General features: G+C 39.9%; 1 protein-coding gene across 2 annotated transcripts; it reads right to left on the reverse strand.

Moving 5' to 3' along the window:
• Positions 1-60: 60 nt before the first annotated feature.
• Positions 61-23,863, reverse strand: prdm4 (PR domain containing 4). Of its 2 annotated transcripts, none has more exons than XM_062064479.1 (12): positions 23,805-23,863; positions 23,479-23,533; positions 20,813-20,928; positions 20,549-20,737; positions 14,437-15,189; positions 14,226-14,375; positions 14,035-14,153; positions 13,890-13,975; positions 8,741-8,868; positions 8,154-8,669; positions 1,702-1,870; positions 61-1,630 (listed from the first exon to the last, which is right to left on the reverse strand). In XM_062064479.1, exons 3-12 carry the CDS (start codon positions 20,925-20,927, stop codon positions 1,261-1,263), a joined length of 2,595 nt encoding a protein of 864 aa, XP_061920463.1. In that variant the 5' UTR covers position 20,928; positions 23,479-23,533; positions 23,805-23,863; the 3' UTR covers positions 61-1,260. The 2 variants fall into 2 exon arrangements, with proteins under 2 accessions (XP_061920463.1, XP_061920464.1); XM_062064480.1 differs by lacking the exon at positions 23,805-23,863 and adding an exon at positions 23,637-23,759.
• Positions 23,864-23,882: the final 19 nt, after the last annotated feature.

Consider the following 23,882-nt stretch of genomic DNA (forward strand, 5'->3'; position numbering starts at 1 on the left):
AATGTAAAAATATTTTTGATACATTATAACATAATTGTGTTACTAAATGTAGTTTTACAGTGCTAATGCAGAAAACGTAGACAATCGCATGCAATTAAAATGAGCATTTAATAATCCGGTATGCAACAAACACACTGGCACTATTAAATTCCATCCATTTTCTACCGCTTGTCCCGTTCGGGGTCTTTAGAATTAAGGATCGCATAATGCCCCAACATCTCCTTATGATAAATAACAGTACATGATAACTAAATTCAATAAGCAGCTACAATTTAATTTAAAAAGTGAAATAGAGTGAGTCAAAGTATGGTACAAATAATAATTATACATCGCTCTCTATGGACCAGTTAAATGAGTAAAAAGGAAATGAAATACAATCAAACTTAAGATGTACATTTTCTTGTAATACAAAAATATTTTAGCAGCTCTGATATGCTTAAGATAAAATATAAATGTAAAATCCAACATGCTGGTTAATAAGGCAAATGTATGCAACAAGCGGAGGTAAATATCAGTTTAAAGCAGACCTGGGCAAATTAAGGCCCGGGGGCTACATGCGGCCCCGTTAAGCTTTTCAATCTGGCCCGCCGGACATTCCCAAATATTTTTTTTTAGATCTTTAAAGATGGAAACTGTAGCTGCCGTTATGATGTGCAGTCATGTTTTCAAATGACCGTAAGTCTTGAACTATACAAAGTATTTCAACGGTTGGAATCTGCGCTTTTGGATGATATACAAGTTACTATGGTAATCTAACTAGTTACTATGGTCATCTAATTAGTTACTATGGTAATCTACGTCACAGCAGCTCGGACGAGGCACCAAGCAGTGTGGGCGGGAAGCGTTTCCACAGACGCGAAAGGAGATTTTCACCACAAAGTTCTAAAGCTTAGTAATATATCAGATTGTAGGTGGGGTTTATTTTGTACCCTTCGCATTCATATTTAACTGTTTGTTGCATTTTTGTTGCGTTTCACTTTATTGTAAAATATGTCAATCGAAAGGGGGTGTGACAATCATATTTTGTCAATATTCAGTGTTTTATCGTTCATAGAAACATGTAAAATTCCATTACGTTTTTTAAGGCGGTCTGTCATAACGTTTTTAGCATTCAATCAGACATTATTGTGAGGTTTTGTATTAGTGTCCCTAAAAATAGATATACCGGCCCCCAGACACATTTATTTCTTTAAATGTGGCCTCCGAGTCAAAATAATTGCCCAGGCCTGGTCTAAGGTATTGTGTGTGAATAATTTAACATTAATGAGGAGGTGACAGGGACTTTTCAGAGTTGTATCCTCCAACATCTAAACGACAGTCTTCACTCCTGCCAGAGTCCATGAGTCTTTCGGCGCTTCCTCGACCGTCGCCGCCGTCGTCCGTTTCTTCCTCTTCCTCCTCCTCCTCTTCCTCCTCCTCCTCCTCGCGTTGCTCCTTGCGGGACGAGCGTTCCGTCTTGGGCCCTTTGCATATCTTCAGGTGTCGAGTGAGGTGGTATTTGGTGAGGAAGGCCTTGTGGCACTTCTCGCAGACAAAGTCTCTGCGACCCTCGTGGGAGTTCATGTGCTTCTTCAGGTGGTTGGTCTTCATGAAATGCTTGTTGCACTTGGGGCACTGGATGCGACGCTCGCTGGAACGGAAGCAACACGTACCAATGACAATCAGGCGAAGTTGTTTTCGAGCGCGAAAGAGGTGACGTACTGCGTGTGAGACAACATGTGCTGGTTCAGGTCCTGTTTTCTGATGAAGGTCCGCTCGCACAGGTCGCACTTGAGCTTCTCAGCGCCGGTGTGTATGAGCATGTGTGACGCCACGTGGGATTTCTGCGTGAACGACTTCTCGCACACCGTGCATCTGTAGTTCTTCTGACCTGATGGTGGCAAGAGAAAAAAAGTGACTCAGCATACATTTTAAATATAGCTTTTATATGGCAAATGTATTTTTATAATAATGTTAGAGGAATATTTTCCCCCATTAAGCAAAATAGCTGGGTGTGTGTCTCCAACAAGTGCTATTTTGCACTTTCTCAACGTTTTACAGATACACTTGTCCAACGTAACAGATGCCATATATCACATGACATTAAAGGCCTACTGAAAGCCACTACTACCGACCACGCAGTCTGATAGTTTATATATCAATGATGAAATCTTAACATTGCAACACATGCCAATACGGCCGGGTTAACTTATAAAGTGACATTTTAAATTTCCCGCTAAACTTCCGGTTCGAAACGCCTCTGAGGGTTGACGTATGCGCGTGACGTCAATCATTGAAACGGAAGTATTCGGACACCATTGAAGTCAATACGAAATAGCTCTGTTTTCATCTCATTATTCCACAGTATTCTGGACATCTGTGTTGGTGAATCTGTTGCAATTTGTTCATTGCATTATGGAGAAAGAAGCTGAGCAAGCAAAGAAGAAAGTTGTCGGTGCGAAGTGTCTATTTTGCGAGGGAAGTCAGCAACAACACGTACACAGCCGGCGCTTCTTTGTTTACATTCCCGAAAGATGCAGTCAAGATGGAAGAACTCGGACAACAGAGACTCTTACCAGGAGGACTTTGATTTGGATACACAGTTGCGATAACGTGAGTACACAGCTGCGCTTCCAAACATTTGATCGCTTGCTATAACTAGCTCGAGCTAGTAGCTAGGAGCTAGGAGCTAGCATTAGGATTAATTTGTGGCATATTAAATATAAGCCTGGTTGTGTTGTGGCTAATAGAGTATATATATGTCTTGTGTTTATTTATTGTTGTAGTCATTCCCAGCTGAATATCAGGTCCCACCCGCGCGCTTCCAAACATTTGATTGCTTGCCTGTACGTGCGTGTCATGTACGTAACTTTGATTAAATATATAAGCTTTATGAACCTTGGGTTAGGTGAACGGTTGTTTGGGCTGAGTGATTGTGTGTGTTGATCAGGTGTTTGAATTGTATTGGCGGGTTATATATACGGGATCCCGTCCATATAACCCGCTCGAGCTATAACTAGCTCGAGCTAGGAGCTAGGAGCTAGCATAACAAACACCTAGGTGTTTTTATGCGGGATTAATTTGTGGCATATTAAATATAAGCCTGGTTGTGTTGTGGCTAATAGAGTATATATATGTCTTGTGTTTATTTACTGTTGTAGTCATTTCCAGCTGAATATCAGGTCACCCCCGCCTCTCACAGCATCTTCCACTCCCCACTAGTCCTTCACTTGCACTTTCCTCATTTAAAAATATTTCATCCTTGCTCAAATTAATGGGGAAATCGTCGCTTTCTCGGTCCGAATCTCTCTCACTTCATGCGGCCATCATTGTAAACAATAGGGAACTTTGCGTATATGTTCAACTGACTACGTCACGCTACTTCCGGTAGGGGCAAGCCTTTTTTTATCAGATACCAAAAGTTGCGATCTTTATCGTCGTTGTTCTATACTAAATCCTTTCCGCAAAAATATGGCAATATCGCGAAATGATCAAGTATGACACATAGAATAGATCTGCTATCCCCGTTTAAATAAAAAAAATTCATTTCAGTAGGCCTTTAATGAGTGGGACAGGAGGACACCATCTTTAGTTAAGTTAAGTTCAAGTTAAAGTACCAATGATTGTCACACACACACTAGGTGTGGTGAAATTTGTCCTCTGCATTCGACCCATCCCCTTGTTCACCCCCTGGGTGGTGAGGGGAGCAGTGGGCAGCAGCGGTGGCCGCGCCCGGGAATAATTTTTGGTGTTTTAACCCCCAATTCCAACCCCTGATGCTGAGTGCCAAGCATGGAGGTAATGGGTCCCATTTTTTTAGTCTTTAGTATGACTCGGTCGGGGTTTGAACTCACAGCCTACCGATCTCAGGGCGGACACTCTAACCACTAGGCCACTGAGCAACGCTAGCATAGCTATGTTAGCTACAGTACAGTTTTAACAGCAACGTCATGCTCCTGTTGCCTGAATAACAACAACATGATGTGATATACAACATCCACACATGTAGATGACTGACAGAGTTGGCAGTGCTGTCTTTAGATTAAGATATGTAGCGAAGCATGCTTTTTTTTTTACATTTTAACAGCAACATTTAGGTGGGTTAGCCTATTCCCTGAATAAAAACAACATGATGTAACGTACAACACCCATGTTTCTAAATGACTGGCAGAGCTTTATTTTAAGATGTGTAGCAAAGCCTGCTAATTGTTGTCTTTTGTTTGTGGTGGTGTACATGGAGCAGGCTCATTGAGCTAGGGGAAGGTCAAAGGCCATTTTACGCCCATGAAGAGGGAGGTTTTTGCTTCATGATGGATGTCCCAAAAAGCCACGTCTTCAAAGGTCAATGTTTGAAGCATGAGAGACGGGCGTCCATTTAAGAGATTGCTTCGACCTATAGATGTTATGTTATGTTATTTTCATTTATTATGCGCCCCCCAACCAACTGTTACATCAGCCCGGGGCGCAGATAGATAGCCTGACTCTCTCCCACAGCTGCGGTGTTATTGTTTGTACTTGCTCCGGTTTTGTAGAATTAATTGTTAAACTTCAATTCTAGTCACCTCTCATCATTTTCGACAGCCTTTAAATAAATGGATCTGGGTGAACTCTTCCCTCCTAAAGGGAGCGTCGTAATAGTAACTAATGGTATGGTTAATTTGTTCCAGGTAAGCTTAATAAGTTACATTAAGGAACATGACATGGTTACATTTGCAAGAATTCAAAATGTCTGAAAATTTATAATAGTGTTTTTTCAAATATTATATATTTATATATATCATACAGGCCTCGACTTTGGCAATGTACAAATTCAGGCTAAACATTAGAGATGTCCGATAATATAAATGCGTTAAAATGTAATATCGGAAATTATCGGTATCGTTTTTTTTAATTATCGGTATCGTTTTTTTTTGGGGTTTTTAAAAAAAAAATTAAATCCACATAAAAAACACAAGATACACTTACAATTAGTGCACCAACCCAAAAAACCTCCCTCCCCCATTTACACTCATTCACACAAAAGGGTTGTTTCTTTCTGTTATTAATATTCTGGTTCCTACATTATATATCAATATATGTCAATACAGTCTGCAAGGGATACAGTTATCAATATTAACAATATATCAATATATATCAATACAGTCTGCAAGGGATACAGTTATTAATATCAACAATATATCAATATATATCAATACAGTCTGCAAGGGATACAGTTATTAATATCAACAATATATCAATATATATCAATACAGTCTGCAAGGGATACAGTCCGTAAGCACACATGATTGTGCGTGTTGCTGGTCCACTAATAGTACTAACCTTTAACACTTAATTATACTCATTTTCATTAATTACTAGTTTCTATGTAACTGTTTTTATATTGTTTTACTTTCTTTTTTATTCAAGAAAATGTTTTTAATTTATTTAATTTTATTTTATTAATTTTTTTAAAAAGTACCTTATTTTCACCATACCTGGTTGTCCAAATTAGGCATAATTATGTGTTAATTCCACGACTGTATATATTGGTTGATATCGGTATCGGTTGATATCGGTATCGGTAATTAAAGAGTTGGACAATATCGGAATATCGGATATCGGCAAAAAGCCATTATCGGACGTCCTTACTAAACATCCTTTTTTTTTTTAGCAGCGCATATGACAATTGAAAGTATTTTATCGACACTCCATCCATCAATCCATTTTCTACCGCTTTGATTTGAATTATTAATGATTTTTATGTGCCTTCTTGTCATTTTATGCATCTGTAAAGCACTTTGATTTAACTTGCATACAAATTGTGCTTAATAAATAAACCTGCCTTGCCTTTATATAAGTATACTTTAGATTACAATATTCATTAATTTTATTCCATTTGTTGATAATATTTCATTGAAAACAATTGAATATTTAGTGCCGGGTGAGAGAGAAATGTTATCTCGATTTGCACGTATGAAAAAATTTACAATAATCTTTTTGAATTCCTTAAACTGTCCTCACATGATTTATCTATTGTATTTATATATGTATTATTTATCCTAGTACATTTTGATTATTTACCAGTACCATGAAATAAACTGTGTGTGTGTCCATAGTGCGACCCAGGGCCCACTTGTTGCCCTCAGCTAATTTTTTTTTATTGTCCCCTGACATCATGAAAAAATCAAATTAAGCTTGGCAACACATTGGAAGAGTACAACTAAAGTATAAAGGCACACAGAAGAAAACAATTATGATAAAAGTTGCTCGACAACTATTTGCCAATCATTACATAAAACTAAGACGTAGGATGGCTATCTTGAAACTATTTTTACAGCGCATCATATCATATCTTTGTGTACACTGGTTAAGTATTTTTTAAATGTATTTCCCCCCATTGTTGCTGGGTTTATTTTTGTATAATTTTATTCTGCATTTGGGACACCCCTGCTTTCAAAGGTCTTTGTCAGAGTTGAGTGAAGTCAACTCTGTGAGCGACCACAACTCTCACCGAGAGGCGGGGAATGTGATTGTACACGACTGTCTCAGAAAATTAGAATATTGTGACAAAGTTCTTTATTTTCTGTAATGCAATTAATAAAACAAATATGTCAAACATTCTGGATTCATTACACATTAACTGAAATATTGCAAGCCTTTTATTATTGCTGATTATGGCATACAGCTTAAGAAAACTCAAAAATCCTATCTCAAAAAATTTAAATATTTCCTCAGACCAAGTAAAAAAAAAAAGATTTATAACAGCAAAACAAAATCAAACATTTGAAAATGTCAATTAATGCACTCAGTACTTGGTTGGGAATCCTTTTGCACGGATTACTGCATCAATGCGGCGTGGCATGGAGGCAATGAGCCTGTGGCATTGCTGAGCTGTTATGGATGCCCAGGATGCTTCAATGGCGGCCTTTAGCTCATTTGCATTATTGGGTCTGGTGTCTTTCAGCTTCTTCTTTACAATACCCCACAAATTCTCTTTGGGGTTCAGGTCAGGGGAGTTGGCAGGCCAATCGAGGACAGTAATGCCATGGTCAGTACACCAGTTACTGGTGGTTTTGGCACTGTGGGCAGGTGCCAGATCATGCTGGAAAATTAAATCATCATCTCCATAGAGCTTTTCAACAGATGGAAGCATGTAGTGCTCTAAAATCTCTTGGTACACAGCTGCATTGACTCTGGACTTGATGAAACACAGTGGACCAACACCAGCAGCTGACATGGCTCCCCAAACCATTGCTGACTGCGGGAACTTCACACTGGATTTCAAGCAACTTGGATTTTGCTCCTCTATAGCCTTCCTCCAGACTCTAGCGCCTTGACTTCCAAATGAAATACAAAACTTGCTTTCGTCTGAAAACAGGACTCTGGACCACTCTGCAACTGTCTAGTGCTTCTTTTCCATAGCCCAAGTCAGACGCTTCTAGAGATTTTAGAGGACTACGTGCTTCCATCTGTTGAAAAGCTCTATGGAGATGATGATTTCATTTTCCAGCACGATCTGGCACCTGCCCACAATGCCAAAACCACCAGTAACTGGTGTACTGACCATGGCATTACTGTCCTCCATTGGCCTGCCAACTCCCCTGACCTGACTGAACCCCATAGAGAATTTGTAGGGGGGTATTGTGAAGAAGAAGCTGAAAGACAGCAGACCCAATAATGCAAATGAGCTAAAGGCCGCTATTGAAGCATCCTGGGCATCCATAACAGCTCAGCAATGCCACAGGCTGATTGCCTCCATGCCACGCCGCATTGTTGCAGTAATCCGTGCAAAAGGATTCCCAACCAAGTACTGAGTGCATTAATTGACATTTTCAAATGTTTGATTTTGTTTTGCTGTTATAAATCTTTTTTTTTTACTTGGTCTGAGGAAATATTCTAATTTTTTGAGATAGGATTTTTGAGTTTTCTTAAGCTGTATGCCATAATCAGCAATATTAAAATAATAATAGGCTTGCAATATTTCAGTTGATGTGTAATGAATCCAGAATGTATGACATTTTTGTTTTTTTAATTGCATTACAGAAAATAAAGATCTTTATCACAATATTCTAATTTTCTGAGACAGTCCTGTAGATGGAACTAATAGCTGGGTTACAATATTAATTTTGATTGCAGCTGCAGACCACCACCATGTATCCCACAGGACAGGATTTCCTCATGCAAGCGTGTCATACCTGTGTGAATTTTGAGGTGCATCCTGAGGTTGCTGGGATCGCTAAAAGCCTTGCTGCAGTATTCACACTTATGAGGCTTCATGCCCACGTGGCCCATGAAGTGCACGTTGAGTTTGGTGGACGTAATGAAAGCCCGGGAACACATGCTGCACTTGAACTTCTTCTCCCGCACCTGACTCTTTGAGTTTGTTCTGGGGGTGGTCGTAGTAGTAGTAGTTGTAGTAGTAGTAATAGTAGTGCTATTCGGATTATTGTCACTCCTGTTGCAGTTGTTGCCGTTAGTCTGTGCTGCCGTGTGGCCGGGCCACGGAGAGGAGGAAGAAGAGCTTGAGGTCCCGTTGGTTAGCTTCTCATGCTGCTGCTGCTGCTGTTGTTGTTGAGGCGGTTGCTCCTGCTGTGTTGGGTTGTGGCTGTGTGGAGGCTGGCTATGGCCGCTCATGTGAGGTTTGAGGTCAGAAAAGGAGGAGCAGTCTTTGCCGCACTGGCAGAGCTGGGTCTCAGGCAAAGGAGGAACACCTGGATGTAAAAATGATGGGCTCAGCATAAATGCACAATTAGAACACAGCTAAGAGGGACCTGCATCTCACCCATCAGTCTGCAGTAGTCTCGGCTGTAGTAGAGGCGCAGCTCCTGGTCTGGGTGGATCTCCACGGTTGTGCAGAAGAAGAGTTTACCATTGGCAGAGTATGCGACAAGGTTCTGCTCTTCACGGTTCCTAAAAGCACCAAATTTATGGCTTAAATGGGTGCAAAAAAATCTTCAAAATTGGAATAAGTAGCTCTTAGGGACAGTGCCATTATGTTTGAAGCCAGGGTGACTTTGTTGAATGACAGTACAGTGGAACCTCGGGATACAAGTTTAATTGGTTCTTTGATGCGCTCCTTCCTCAAAACACTCACAATTATAACATGTAACACGCTATTTAAAAAGAACACCTTTGGATAAGAAATATTTTAACAAAAACAATAGAAGACTGATAAATAATTTTTGATCTGTTCTAATTGGCATCTTGCTGTCTCATTAAGTCCAACATGGACAAGGAGCCGAGTTACCGTAGAGGGAAGGCTGGCCAATAAGGCTGGGGGAGAGTTAACAACGTCCATAACTTTGACTCCTGAATAGCAGCGAGTAATGGTGTTGAAAAAGCGGTAGTTGCAGCTGTAGCTGTTGGTACTACTATCTATTGTATAGTTGTTCAAACAATAATTCCTAAAGTATTTTAGTTTTTTTTAAAGGCATGTTCCATGTTAAAATTGTGGTGTTGTTTTTTTTAGTGGGGGGCAAAAAAATATATTTTTCAATTCATGTGAATGGACAAGGCGGATTTGAGACACAAGTGTAGGGTTTCCCTTTAAAGTACCAGTAGAGTGGAAAACAAGTTTCCTCTATTTTGAAGCAATTATCCTATACATTTGATGTCTGCCACCAAAAGACTCCCAAAGTTTGCGAATAAATAAGAATGATCAAAATAGTATCAATCTCACAGAGATTCCCAAGCCATTTTGAGAGATAATGAGCTAACCAGTCCCGCGGTCGTGTGACGTAAACTGAGGTAGGAACCGCAGATCCCTTCCCTACCAACAACAATGCAAATCATGTAGACTTTGTGGGAGCAAGTAACGATTACTTTGGGACAAATGATGGTCTAGAACAGGGGTCGGCAACCCGCGGCTCCGGAGCCGCATGCGGCTCTTTGACCTCTCTGATGCGGCTCAGCTGCATACTTGCCAACCCCCCGATTTTCCCAGGGATCTCAGTGCCTCTCCTAGAAAACTCCCAGGGAAAATATAATCCTATTTTCACTGTAATTACTAAATTAAGGGCGTACCCTAATTGCACTGCAGTAATTGTCCTCTATAGCATTTACAAACAGCGTGCCAGCCCGGCCACATGTTGTATATAGCTTTTACTTGCACACGTAGGAGACAGCAAAGCATACTTAGTCATGAGCCACACAGCTTACACTGACGGTAGCCGTATAAAACAACTTTAACACTGTTACGTTACAAATATGCGCCACACTGTGAACCCACACCAAAAAAGAATGAAAAACACATTTCTGGAGAACATATGCACCGTAACACAACATAAACACAACACAACCAATACCCAGAATCCCATGCAGCCCTAACTCTTCCGGTCTAGATTAGACACACCCCTACCACCAAACCCCCCCACACATCAACCCTCCCCCCCTCCGTGCGTCGGTTGAGCGGAAGAGTTAGGGCTGCATGGGATTCTGGGTATTTGTTGTGTTGTGTTTATGTTGTGTTACAGTGCAGATGTTCTCCAGAAATGTGTTTGTCATTCTTTTTTGGTGTGGGTTCAAAGTGTGGCGCATATTTGTAACATAACAGTGTTAAAGTTGTTTTATACGGCTACCGTCAGTGTAAGCTGTGTGGCTGTTGAACTAGTACGCCTTGCTGTCACTTACGTGAGCAAGCTGAAGCTGCATTCTACATGTGGTCGAGCAGGTACACTGTTTGGGCAGGCTGTAGAGGGCGCCAAAAGCAGTGCGATCACGCCCTGATATTCGGGAGTCTCCCGGAAATAATGAGAGGTTTGGTAAGTATGACGCTATCAAGCGCCATTCATTCAAAACTTGCGGGCCGCACTAACATCAAATTTCCATACTAAGGTGCGTGCCGGTGCGTGTGTCTGAGACCCCTGGTTAACATAGCACAAAGCAATTTAAGCTTTGTATGCGGTGTTTTTCATTTTAAATTTAAACATTTTTTTTGTGGCTCCCATTATTTTCTTTAATTTGTGAAACTTGCCAAAATGGCTCTTTGAGTGGTAAAGGTTGCCGACCCCTGGTCTAGAACCTCATATTTTTAATCCTCAATATAAGAAGGATGAGCTAAACGTTTTAGAAGCTCTTCTAAACAGATCCAACTTTAGTGAAACACTGAGCAGCAGTATTGCTAAATGCCATCCATCCATCCAATTTCTACCACTTGTCCCTGCATGCTAAACAAGAAATACAACCAAGGAACATAATAAAACAAATGCTTGCTATTCAATGTCTTCTCTTACTTTGATGACGACTGATAGGATGTTCATATCTTCCTTAAAACAGCGCTGCCAAAACCGGATGTTGTGATGACGTAAACAAGACGCACGCGATTTTCTGGGGCATAGTGAGCATGTCTGCGATGTGGCCGTAACCTAAATGTATCACACCTGACCTATACCCGTGGACAGCGATCTACAAAATGTGCAAATAGAGGACAGTGGCGGCTTTTAAGGAGAGAAAGTCCAAATGCAGCAGCAGCAGTGTAAAGTAAGCCTGACGTCATGCTCGCGCAGCTCGTTTTCCGTCGGGTACGTGGAGGCACAGAAGTAATGAGTCTCTAAACACGAGTACAGTCTATAATAAATCCAGAAAAAGATGCTAGATTTGTCGCTAGTCATTTTTAATAAAGAAAAAACTCACAAAAAGTCTCAAGACACTTGAAAGAATATTGTATAATAAGTAGGGATGATGTTTGATAAGGAATTATCGAGTTCGAGCCTATTATCGAATCCTCTTATCGAACCGATTCCTTATCGATTCTCTTATGGAGTCCAGATAGGTTGTTGTATATGGAAAAAAACACAATATTTGGTTTAACAAAAGCTCACTTTTATTATATAAGAAAAAAATAAAATCTAATAAATAAATAAATATTGACTGTTACCCACCTAAAAAAAAAAAAAAAAAAAAAAAATATTGACTGTTGTTACCAAAAGTATATTAAGTGGGATTTTTCAGAGAAACAAATATATACAGTAACACAAAAACAAGCTGTCTCTGTGATCACTATAGGTGTATAAATAATAATATAGTGTTAAATAAAATCAGTCCCTTGGGCACAAAACTGAAAATAATACAGCTCTCCAAAAAGTGCACTTCTGCTGCTATTGGAACATAACTGTTTGTTATGATGCTTTGACATTTTTGCACTTTATTTCTTTATTGAAAGAACATTCTATGAAGAGAAAAGTTGTTTGCAAATGTGGTTACAATGCTAAAAAATGAAAAGTTAAAGCTAAAAAAAGAAATACACTTTATTGAGTTAACATCATTTCTTTATAGGGGGAAAAATGTTATGAGCTAGAGATTATAACAACTACACTACCCAGCATGCAACGGGAGTTACGAGCATGCGCGGTAGCCCCGAAAAGTGTTGCATGTTGCCACGCTGTGAAAGTAAACGTCAAGAACTCAGCCAACACGCCTCGTCTGCATTATTTATAATTAGACAGACAACACATCTACAGTGTGATTTTGTTTTGTTTACAAGGAAAGAAAAACAAAAGTTAAAAAAGGGAGATGTGTTGTATATATATGTATGTGCTGCGGTTGTTTTAAGAACGTTGCGACAGCTGCCGTAAAGGAGGTGCGTTGCTAGCCTGGTTGCTATGTTTCCGGTTGGTCGTAAAAGTGTTCGTCATGTATTTTACCCTGCTCAAATCTCTCAGTAAAGTTATTCGATGTATTATAGCTTTTGTTTTGAACTTTATTACACCTTGGAGCGCTTTTTCCCGTCCATTGTTTTCCTGCTTTCGCTATCTGCGCCTAATGACTGAGCTACGTGACGTCATTTATTGTGATGTCCCACGGAGCATTTCTGGTCGGGACGGGATTTGAATAAATAATCAACTCTTTTCCTTTACTATAGTGGTCTCGATAACGGGTACCGGTTCTCAAAAAGGGATTCGAGTCCGAGGACTCGGTTCTTTTCTTATCAAACAACCGGGAAAACCGGTTTCGAGTATCATCCCTAATAATAAGCAGCAACAATTAAGAATAGAGCAAAATGATACAATATATAAAATACAAGTTAATACTAAATAATACTAACAGATTTGGTTTGAAATGTTTGTACACATTTTTTGAGCATTTTAAAATAAAATAGTATCATTATAGCGAATTATACAATGAAATCATGGTGACCACGCCCTCCTATTTTTGGCAATCTAGTGGAAACCCTGAAGTGTTTTGAGTAGTAACAAGCTCGGTCATAAAAAACAATTTAGCTCGTAAGTTGAGGTTCTACTCTACTGTACTTCTTCAGGGTTAAAAAACTAAATTTAAAGTTGCCAAAATATTGTTCAATAATGTATTTACCGTAATTTCCGGACTATAAGCCGCACCTGACTATAAGCCGCACCAGCTAAATTTAGGGGAAAATACAGATTGCTCTATATATAAGCCGCACCCGACTGTAAGCCGCAGGGTTTTGATGTGTAATTAGCGTAGTATATAGGGGTTCCTGTTACCACGGAGGGGATTTTCGGGACAGAGATGACTGTTTGGGAACGCAAAGCGTCCCATTTATTAACAATAAATCTTTCAATCATTCCATCAAACTTTCACATCTTTGACATGGCGAACAGCATTCGTGCAGAGTACAAATAATACAACAGTGCAAAGTAATACCAAGTGCTCGCCTGTACGTAATCAAAATAACCAGCCTACCGGTATATGAAAAGTCAGTCTTTAATCATTGTGTCATCGTCTTCCTCCTGCGTACTAAAACCACCGAAATCCTCTTCGTCGGTGTCGGAGAAGAACAGGCCGTAAATAAGCCGCACCGTTGTGTAAGCCGCAGGGACCAGAACGAGGGGAAAAAGTAGCGGCTTATAGTCCGGAAATTACGGTATATATCGTATGGATTTGTAGAATTTTGCAGCCCTCTTTTGTTACATAAAAAAAGTTACTGTTTGAATTTAAAGTATGTTATATAGTACCTTGCTTTGTGGACAAACATCATCCAGTTGCATTCATTCTCATCTGCTGTCACGATGTAGAACTCCAGCACATTGTTGTGGTACATCTGTGGCAACACACACAAGTTTATCATCTTGTTTTTTTGACACTGATTATTAAGCTGACCTTCCATATCTGAAGTGTGTCTTTTTCCGGCCAATCAGGGAGCTCCACGTTGCTACAGTGCTGACCAACCATAGGCCCGAAGCATGTCCTTGCGGGAATGACGTCTCTTGCAAACACACCTTACAAAAACAGCAAAAAAAGGGGTTGCTATAGTCATTTATGCTGGTGAATTTGGAGTTTTAGTCTCTTACCAAGCGGCTCGTCAGCCACGGAGATGCGCAGGCACAGTGGGCGTGGAATAGAGAGGCGAGCCCGGCTTTGAATGGGCGTGTCTGGGATGAAGGTGACCGGGCCGTGCTCTGGGCAGTCTGAGGTGTATGAGCGCTCACACAGTGTGCACCCTGAGCACAAAAAATGTAACTACCCAAAACAATGCACCCAGAATGCCTTTTAAACACTTACAAATGTAAGCAGCGACCATTCCCTCTTTGTTTGAAGTTGAATCCTCAAGTTGTAAGCTGGAGTTGACTAGCACTATGTTGTTTTCTGGACCCAGTGATACCTCAGCGGTGATGGGGGAGACGTTTACAACATCTAGTCCCATCCCAGAGTGACCATGAAGGGATACGGGGCCAAGCTGACCCTGGTTGCCTATGGAACTCGTGAGCACCACACTAACGACACCAGAGCTGAGCTCACCGTTTGAGTGAAGCTGCTCCCCGAGTCCCACTGCTCCTCCTCCGCCTGCATTCCCCAGACGGCCCCCCATGTGGTCAGACTCCATCACCACAGGGAGCTCCAACACAGCAGGTCCATGCAGAGGCATCACCCCTCCAGAAGAGTCCACCCCAGGGAGGCCCTCATGTGGCTGCCTGCCTCCTCCAAGCTGCTGCTGGGTGTCCGACACCCCGACCCCGTCCATGGTGGCCAGCTCCTCTCCCATCCTGTCTGGCGACATTGGGCTGCTGACACGTGACTCGATGGCTAACCCTGTAGAGTCCAGCTCATGAGCCCCAGGCTGGTGGAGGTCTCCGTGCCCGCTGGCCTGCCTTGAGTCCATGGAAACCAGGCCTTGCTCTAGTGGGCCGCCTGCTGTACTGTAAGGGTCAAGACCTGAGGGGTTGTTGCTCGACACAGATAGGGTTCCATCCATGTTGAGGCTGCTGGGGTGGATGTACTGTGGAGGTGGACGGTCCGCCAAATAGGACAAAATACCTGCAGCAACAAAAAAATGAAGTTCTATTCAATTCTAACATGTTTTTGTATTATTAGTAGTAGACTTAGAACAGTATTACAAAGAGTGTATCAGTGTTTTCCATAAACCATAAATAGACCCATTCAAATAAATTTAGGTCAACCTGTTTGTCCTTCTCATATACACATTGTAATCTCTGCCAATCTAGCTTGTCATTACAACTCCGTACAGTAGATGACATTGTTACCTCAAATGCACCTCTTCTGCCAGAGAGTAAAAAGACATAGCAGGAAGGAGCAGTGTTACCAACTTAGCGACTTGGTTGCGAAGTGAAGTGAATTATATTTACATAGCACTTTTCTCTAGAGACTCAAAGCGCTTTAAATGGTGAAACCCAGTATCTACATAATTAAGCTACAATTAAACCAGTGTGGGTGGCACTAGGAGCAGGTGGGTAAAGTGTCTCGCCCAAGGACACAACGGCAAAGACTATGATGGCAGAAGTGGGGATTGAACCTGGAACCTTCAAGTTGCTGGCACGGCCGCTCCACCAACCAAGCCACCGGTTACTACAAAAAACGATACATCTTATTCATTATATTTGTTTGGATTTTCGAAGGTTCTATCATAAACGCTTTTAAATGTTTTATTTACTTTCTGTTTGTCCCTCCCACTTTAGTCCTGTGGGAAACACTACATACATTTGCATATGTACACTACCATTCAAAAGTTTGGGGCCACCCAAACAATTTTGTGGAATAGCCTTCATTTCTAAGAACAAGAATAGACTGTCGAGTTTCTCGATGAAAGTTCTCTTTTTCTGGCCATTTTGAGCGTTTAATTGACCCCACAAATGTGATGCTCCAGAAACTCAATCTGCTCAAAGGAATGTCAGTTTTGTAGCTTCTGTAACGAGCTAAACTGTCAGATGTGTGAACATGATTGCACAAGGGTTTTCTAATCATCAATTAGCCTTCTGAGCCAATGAGCAAACACATTGTACCATTAGAACACTGGAGTGATAGTTGCTGGAAATGGGCCTCTACCTGTATACACCTATGTAGATATTGTACCAAAAAACAGACATTTGCCGCTAGAATAGTCATTTACCACATTAGCAATGTATAGAGTGTATTTCTTTAAAGTTAAGACTAGTTTAAAGTTATCTTCATTGAAAAGTACAGTGCTTTTCCTTCAAAAATAAGGACATTTCAATGTGACCCCAAACTTTTGAACGGTAGTGTACCTACACAAGGCCAATCTCAGCCCCTTTTATATATTTTTAGATCTACAGTGGAACCTCAATTTGCAAACTTTACAACCTTTAGGGCTGACCCAAATGCGCAAACCACATCTCTGTGTACGAACGCTTTATTCATTCATTTGATGTTCCTCCAGCAGGCAAAAAGCAGGGCGCAGCATTTTTTGGGAGGCTCCATGTCACTTCCTGTGCATTGCAGCACACCACTAGTCACTTCTCAGTGCTTCAGCATTGTGTTCCTTTTTTTCAGTTTTTTCGCCTCTTGACAGGTTTTGTCCATTTTGCTAAGTCAATATGAGTCCCAAAATCGCAACAGACCAAAGATCAACAATCATCCTGCATAATTGTATTGTTTTTGTTATTTTTTTCCAAACTAAATTATTATTCAACATGATTCCTACATGTGCACTTCATGTGTATACTATATATATAATGTGCTTTCCTTAGTGTGGTTGGTTTTACAGTGACTTACTTCACTGTGGAGAATAGCAACAAAACACCTCCAGTTTTTTTTACCCCCATCTTTAATTCAAAGGATTGTTTACATATTTGGCAAACTAAATTGCAGCATTCAGGGAGGGCAGAATATAGTGTAGCCTGTCTTACCTTTTACAATAAGCAGCCACAATTGAAATTGCATTGAACAAAGAGAGCCATGTCTATCAAGTCAAATTCCTGGTGTGTTAAACAAACTTGGCCAATAAAGCTAATTCTGATAATATAAGAAAAAATATATGTTATTATTATTAAATAACAACACATATTTGTTTTTAAATATACATAAAACATGTGTTTAACCTTTTTAAAGAAAATATATGCATCATTACGAATCAAAATGATATATATATGATGTCATATTGACAAATCTCTCCTGTCAAAATAAAAGGAAACCGATTTTTGTTGTGTAACTACAATATTGATAGGATTCCTGTTTCTCTTTCAAACTACCATAAACAAGCCCTTCTGGCATGGTCTCTTCTCTATAAGCACAATTTCTCACCTACAAAATACTTTATTTGTTACAAAAGGAAATCACTTTTCCTCAACAATTGGTTCAAGAATGGTATTATTTTGGTGAGTCAGCTTTTCAATAAGGAAGGTAAACTTTTTAATTACCAATAATTTCTCAACCATTTTAAAAGTCCCTGTGACTCCCAAACAATTTGCCATTGCATTTGATGCCATTCCAACAGGTCTGTTTATGTTGTACAGGGGTTGTTTATTTCCTCTTTCTGCTGTAACAATTGTGAATTATCCACCTGACATTCCTTTGGGGAAACTTTGTTTTGATCAGAAAAATCTGCAGCTTATTCCGAAATGATTGTGTGTCTGTCTCCTATGTAATTGCGCTCTGAAATAATGTTGTGAATGACATCTGCTAGGTCAAGACGTGGTCTCTTCCTAAAAAGGTATTTACTTACGAACAAAGTCAAAGAGATTTCTTTCAAAATCATTCATTGTTATTACCCTGTAAAGACTGTGATGGTTAGATACAAGAAGGGCATTGATGTTGCCCGCACCTTATGTAACATGCATCCAGAAACTGTTTATCACCTGTTTTGAACGTGTGAAAGCACTGGATCACTATGGCAGGGCATCCGTCGTTTCATCTTGGACAATATTTATGAAACATTTGTGCTTTGTCTTAAAGATGAGCTATTTAGATTTACACAGTATGACAACAAATTTGAAAATGAATTCTACCTTTGCAACCTCATTATACCTTTGGCTAAATTTTATATTCATAAATGTAAGGTTCTCAATACCCAACCTGTTTTTTCGGCCTTTGAAAAACAATTACAACTTTACTTTAAAAAGCTATCTATCTCGAACAGCCCAAAAGCTGTGAAAACTAATCCAATCCAATCCACTTTATTTATATAGCACATTTAAACAACAATAATGTTTCCAAAGTGCTGCAAAGCCATGTTAAAAACAATATTAAAACAATATTATGCTCCACCAATGACTGAATAAAAACAAAAAATAAATAAATATAAAAACAATATAAAAACAATATAAAAATAAATATGATAAAAAATGATTTTAAAGGGTAAAACCAATTAAAACAGCAAATAGAAATCAAAATTTATAAAAAAAAACAAAAAAAACAACAACAACAACAAAAAAACAGGACAGAAGACCACACAACTCACATAGTGTTAAAAGCCAAAGAATAAAATTGGGTCTTAAGACGAGACTTAAAACACTCCACTGTGGAAGCAGTTTGAACATGGAGGGGCAGAGTGTTCCAGAGCTTAGGGCCAACCACAGAGAAAGCCCTGTCTACCCTGGTTCTAAGTCTCGTCCTGGGCACCACGAGCAGGAGGTGGCTCTCGGACCTCAGAGCGCGCGCAGGAGTGTAAATTTGGATGAGGTCTGAAAACTATGATGCTATGTTCCAAATTTAAACTATTTACGGAACTTGTGTGAGCCTATAACTATACACATTACTACATATATTTATTTTACATTCTACTATAATTACTTTATTGAATTAACAATCCCCTGCCGTTGTATTGTACTGTTTTTGTACTTGTTTTAATTGTCCTTGTTCATATGTTTGTTTGTAAATGTTGAACTTTATAAATCAAGGTATATAACAATAAATAAAAATTATTAAAAAATAAAAGGAAACATGTTTAAAGTGTGATCCCCCTCTAAACCGACAGGGGGTAGCAGAGAACCACATAAAGTTTCCATGGATGATCAGGGGCCGTACTTATCAAGCTTCTTAGAATTACTCCTAAGAAGTCTGCTAAGAGTTGACTTAAGAGTAAATAAATTCTTCGCTGAAAGCTGCACTTAAAAGTTAGTTATCAAGCGTCTTACTCACACTTTCAGCGAAGTGTAGGACTGAATCTTAAGTGTCACACTCAGAGCTGAATTACAACATTACTATGTGCCGTAAACGCAATTTTAGGTGACGTCATTTCTGTGTCCATAGAAATGACCAATCACGGAAGGGAATCCGTTGTCTAAGAATAAAGAAATATCTTGGAAATATTTAAGTGGACAATGGGAGTGCATATTTTGACAATAAACTACAAAATAATACAAAACAAACTAGTCCCCGCCGGCACTCACGCTACCGCTCCCTCTCTTCTCTCGCCCACACACTCACTGACGTCACTCACCTCACGGCCACACACATACGCTACTGTCATAACATTTTCTTTCCAATTCATTAATTAGGCAACTAATTTGAAACTGGTGTGGGTGGCTCTATATATACTAGCCCACTGCAGACACATGCAGAAATCAACAAGGAATCGAAAAGTATTAAATCTGTGACAAAAATAATATCCGCTCTGTCTAAACGATACCGTTTGATCAGCTGCTCATCATCAAAAAAAAAAAAACATTGTTCCGTTCCCTGAACGTTCGTGCACGTCTCTCTCGTCTCAGTGCCATCCCCTGCTGGCAACTCCTAACCACTTAAGACACCTCTGAAGGTCTCTTAAATATCGTGGAGAGTAGGAGTGATTCTTAGACTTAAGAACTTTGATAAAAAGCTTTTATTCTTAAGTTTGAGAGTAGGACTAAATTTCGCAAATTCTCAGGACTTAAGTGTAAAATGGCACTCTTAGAAGCTTGATAAGTACGGCCCCTGGTCTCCTAACTTTGATGCAATAAAAGTAAAAAATTTAGACATTATTTACTTGCATATGTGACCCAACTGTGTTGATCTGGGCTTTTGCTTGATTTGGTTTACTGTCATTGTTTTTACATTCTTTTTGCACTACAAGATCACAATTTATTACATTTTTATATCGGATTCTTTATCTATTTTGATTAACACTATGCTATTTATAACCTGCTCTATTTAAAATATAATGCATATACTATTGTTCTTGTGATACTTACTGGGCTAAATCTGGGACCTCGGGTACTAAATTCCTTTCCACCTCATGTGTGCTGGTATGACAATAAAGTTCCTTAAATCCTTAAGAGTCTCAAATTATACCTAACATGCATGTTTTGGGGATATGGGAGGAAGCTAAACTACCCAGAAAAAATCCCCAATGCACGGAAAGAACACCCAAACTCAAAAATCACGGAATGGACCGTTTTGTGATGTAATGCTAAAAAGTGTAACTAATGATCAAACACGTTACCTGGTAATATATGTCGGAAGTAGCTGCTCTCCAAGTGGGGGTACGGAGGCGGAGGCAGGGAATAATTCCTCTCCGGAAGGCCACACATCACTCCTCTATCCCCGAGCGGTCCCATTGGCAACATCAGGGACAGTGCAGAAGGAAGGGAGCCTAAGGAAGGACCTAAGTTGGGGATGGCCACCGGCATTCCTGCAAGAAAATTGTTTCCAAAATGAAGGCACTTGTCATGACAAGCGTGATTAAAGGTTTGGTGTGACGTCATACCTGGTGTGGGAATGGTATTATGTGGGGGTGAGGTGGCCAAGCCCAAGTGGCTTGCACTGACTGAAGACACACTGAGCTGGTCCATGCCCACTGGACTCAGGTTCATGTCATTCATCCTATAAACACAGTCACTTATTAGCAGACCAGCAATACAAATGTCATTAGCGTTGTGTATTTAGGATCTCAAACGTTTACCAGTCATCACACGTAAGGAAATGTTTTATTAAAACATATATGGAAATGTTGTAAAAGTATTGGCATCCAAGTTTTGTTTTACAAAGGCTGCAAACAATTGAAAGATGCGAGGCATGGAGGTTTATTTGTGTTTTAATTACGAAAGCTTTTTTGTTGACACCGAACTTGCGTAACTTAATTTTTTGCATTTCAATTCTATGAACTGATTTTTTTTTACATCAAATAGTGGTGACAATTTCATTGAATCGACATTTGTTGTACAAAAATATGTGATTAAAAATTCAGTTTGTTCAAATTCAGTGTAAAAAAATTGGTGCAGATGTATTCAGTGTATAAAAAGCTAATTAAAGGCCTACTGAAATGAATTTTTTTTATTTAAACGGGGATAGCAGATCCATTCTATGTGTCATACTTGATCATTTCGCGATATTGCCATATTTTTGCTGAAAGGATTTAGTAGAGAAAATCGACGATAAAGTTCGCAACTTTTGCTCGCTGATAAAAAAAACCTTGCCCCTACCGGAAGTAGCGTGACGTCACAAGCGGTAGTGCTGCTCACAATTCCCCGTTGTTTACAATGGAGCGAGAGATATTAGGAGCGAGAAAGTGACGATTACCCCATTAATTTGAGCGAGGATGAAAGATTTGTGGATGAGGAACGTTAGAGTGACGGACTAGAATGCAGTTCAAGAGATATCTTTTTTCACTCTGGCCGTAACTTAGGTACAAGCTGGCTCATTGGAATCCACACTCTCCTTTTTCTATTGTGGATCACGGATTTGTATTTTAAACCACCTCGGATACTATATCCTCTTGAAAATGAGAGTCGAGAAGGCGAAATGGACATTAACAGTGACTTTTATCTCCACGACAATACATCGACGAAGCTCTTTAGCATGAGCTAACGTGATAGTATCTGTCTCAAATGCAGATAGAAACAAAATAAATAAATCAATGACTGGAAGGATAGACAGAAGATCAACAATACTACTATCAGGAGACACCGAACCAAACACTGGACATGTAAATACACATTACGGTTAATGTGTATTCGACGCCTGTCGAAGCCTAGCAATGCTGTTGCTAACGACGCTAACTTAACAACGGGACCTCGTCAGAGCTATGATAAAAACATTAGCGCTCCACCTACGCCAGCCAGCCCTCCTCCGCTCATCAACACCCGTGCTCACCTGCGTTCCAGCGATCGACGATGCGGTCGGCGGCCCGGAGACGTAGGAAGTCAAGGTGAGTTCGCCACTAGCGCGTCTTCTATCCAACAAAGTCCTCCTTGTTGTGTTGCTACAGCCAGCCGCTAATACACCGATCCCACCTACAACGTTCTTCTTTGCAGCCTCCATTGTTCATTAAACAAATTGCAAAAGATTCACAAACACAGATGTCCAGAATACTGTGGAATTTTGTCGAAGAAAACAGAGCTCTGTGTATTGTGTCCAAAAGGGTCCAAACACTTCCGTGGACCTCGCGACGTCACGCGCATACGTCATCCTACAAAGGCGTTTTGAACCGGAAGTTCCCCAGGAAATTTAAAATGTCACTTTATAAGTTAACCCGGCCGTATTGGCATGTGTTGCAATGTTAAGATTTCATCATTGATATATAAACTATCAGACTGCGTGGTCGGTAGTAGTGGCTTTCAGTAGGCCTTTAAGACTGAAGCAATCGATCCTGTCTCAGAATCAGCCAATGAGGTGCTTCAGTCTTAGTTTACTGGAAGAATATGCATTTTAATTTGTGTCTTTATTTTTTTTTTAAACTTATTAATTAAATAAAAAAAGCTTTTTTTGGACTGAGATAGGCTCCAGCACCCCCTGCGAGCCCGAATGGGACAAGCGGTAGAAAATGAATGGATGGATGAATTTTACGTGACTGAATTTTTTATGTTTAAATTTTGCAAACTAATTCATATTTTTACATCTAATGATGCTGACAATTGCATTGAATACAGATTTGATGTGTGTGTTTAAAATTTCAGTGTTTAAAAATGTTGTAAAAAAAAATTAAGTGCAGAAATATTTGTTTCTTCAAAACTCAAGACTCCATCCATCCATCCATCCATTTTCTACCGCTTATTCCCTTTAGGGTCGCGGGGGGCGCTGGAGCCTATCTCAGCTACAATCGGGCGGAAGGCGGGGTACACCCTGGACAAGTCGCCACCTCATCGCAGAACTCAAGACTCACTTCCGCTAAATTAAAGCAATCAAATTTCTCAGGACCAGCCACTTAGGTGAGTTTTGAAGAAACTAATATTTCTGCACAGAATTCTTTTACACTGAATTTTTATGCGATGATTTTGTTTTTTTACACACAATTTTAAAACACTGTAATTCAATGAACTGAATTTTCATACACAAATTTAGCTCAAATTTTTAATTAAAAAAAAAATATGTGTACCTAAAATGGCTTGCGTGCCGCACTTTAGACTCCATAATATTAGCTTAGCATTAGCTTACCTGAATTCAGTTAACCAGCAGTAAACCAGGGAGGAATGCGCTTACATTGTTCGACCTGTAAAACAGCAAAAGAGAGTTATTGACCCCGTCATAATAGTCACAAGCTCACTTTTTAAACATATTAGCATACGTCAAAAAGCTACTGTACTATTTATTACATTGCTAGCTTAGCGTTAGCCGAGCTGCCTGTCTGTCTCGATCAAAACAGCGCATTGTCAAGCGTTAAGTTGCATCACTTAAAAGTTAAACCTTGTTATGGTGGAGTCGGTGGCATCAAAATTAAAAAACACGCCAAGCTTAAGACGTAAGTAAAAACCAAAACATACCCGCAGCAATTCAATACCTCCTTCCTGAAGGGGGCCATGATGGCGCATGCGCGGTGCCGAGAACGCGTGGAGGCGCTG

This window comes from Entelurus aequoreus, linkage group LG12 (assembly GCF_033978785.1).
Source record: "Entelurus aequoreus isolate RoL-2023_Sb linkage group LG12, RoL_Eaeq_v1.1, whole genome shotgun sequence".
NCBI classification, from domain to species: domain Eukaryota; kingdom Metazoa; phylum Chordata; class Actinopteri; order Syngnathiformes; family Syngnathidae; genus Entelurus; species Entelurus aequoreus.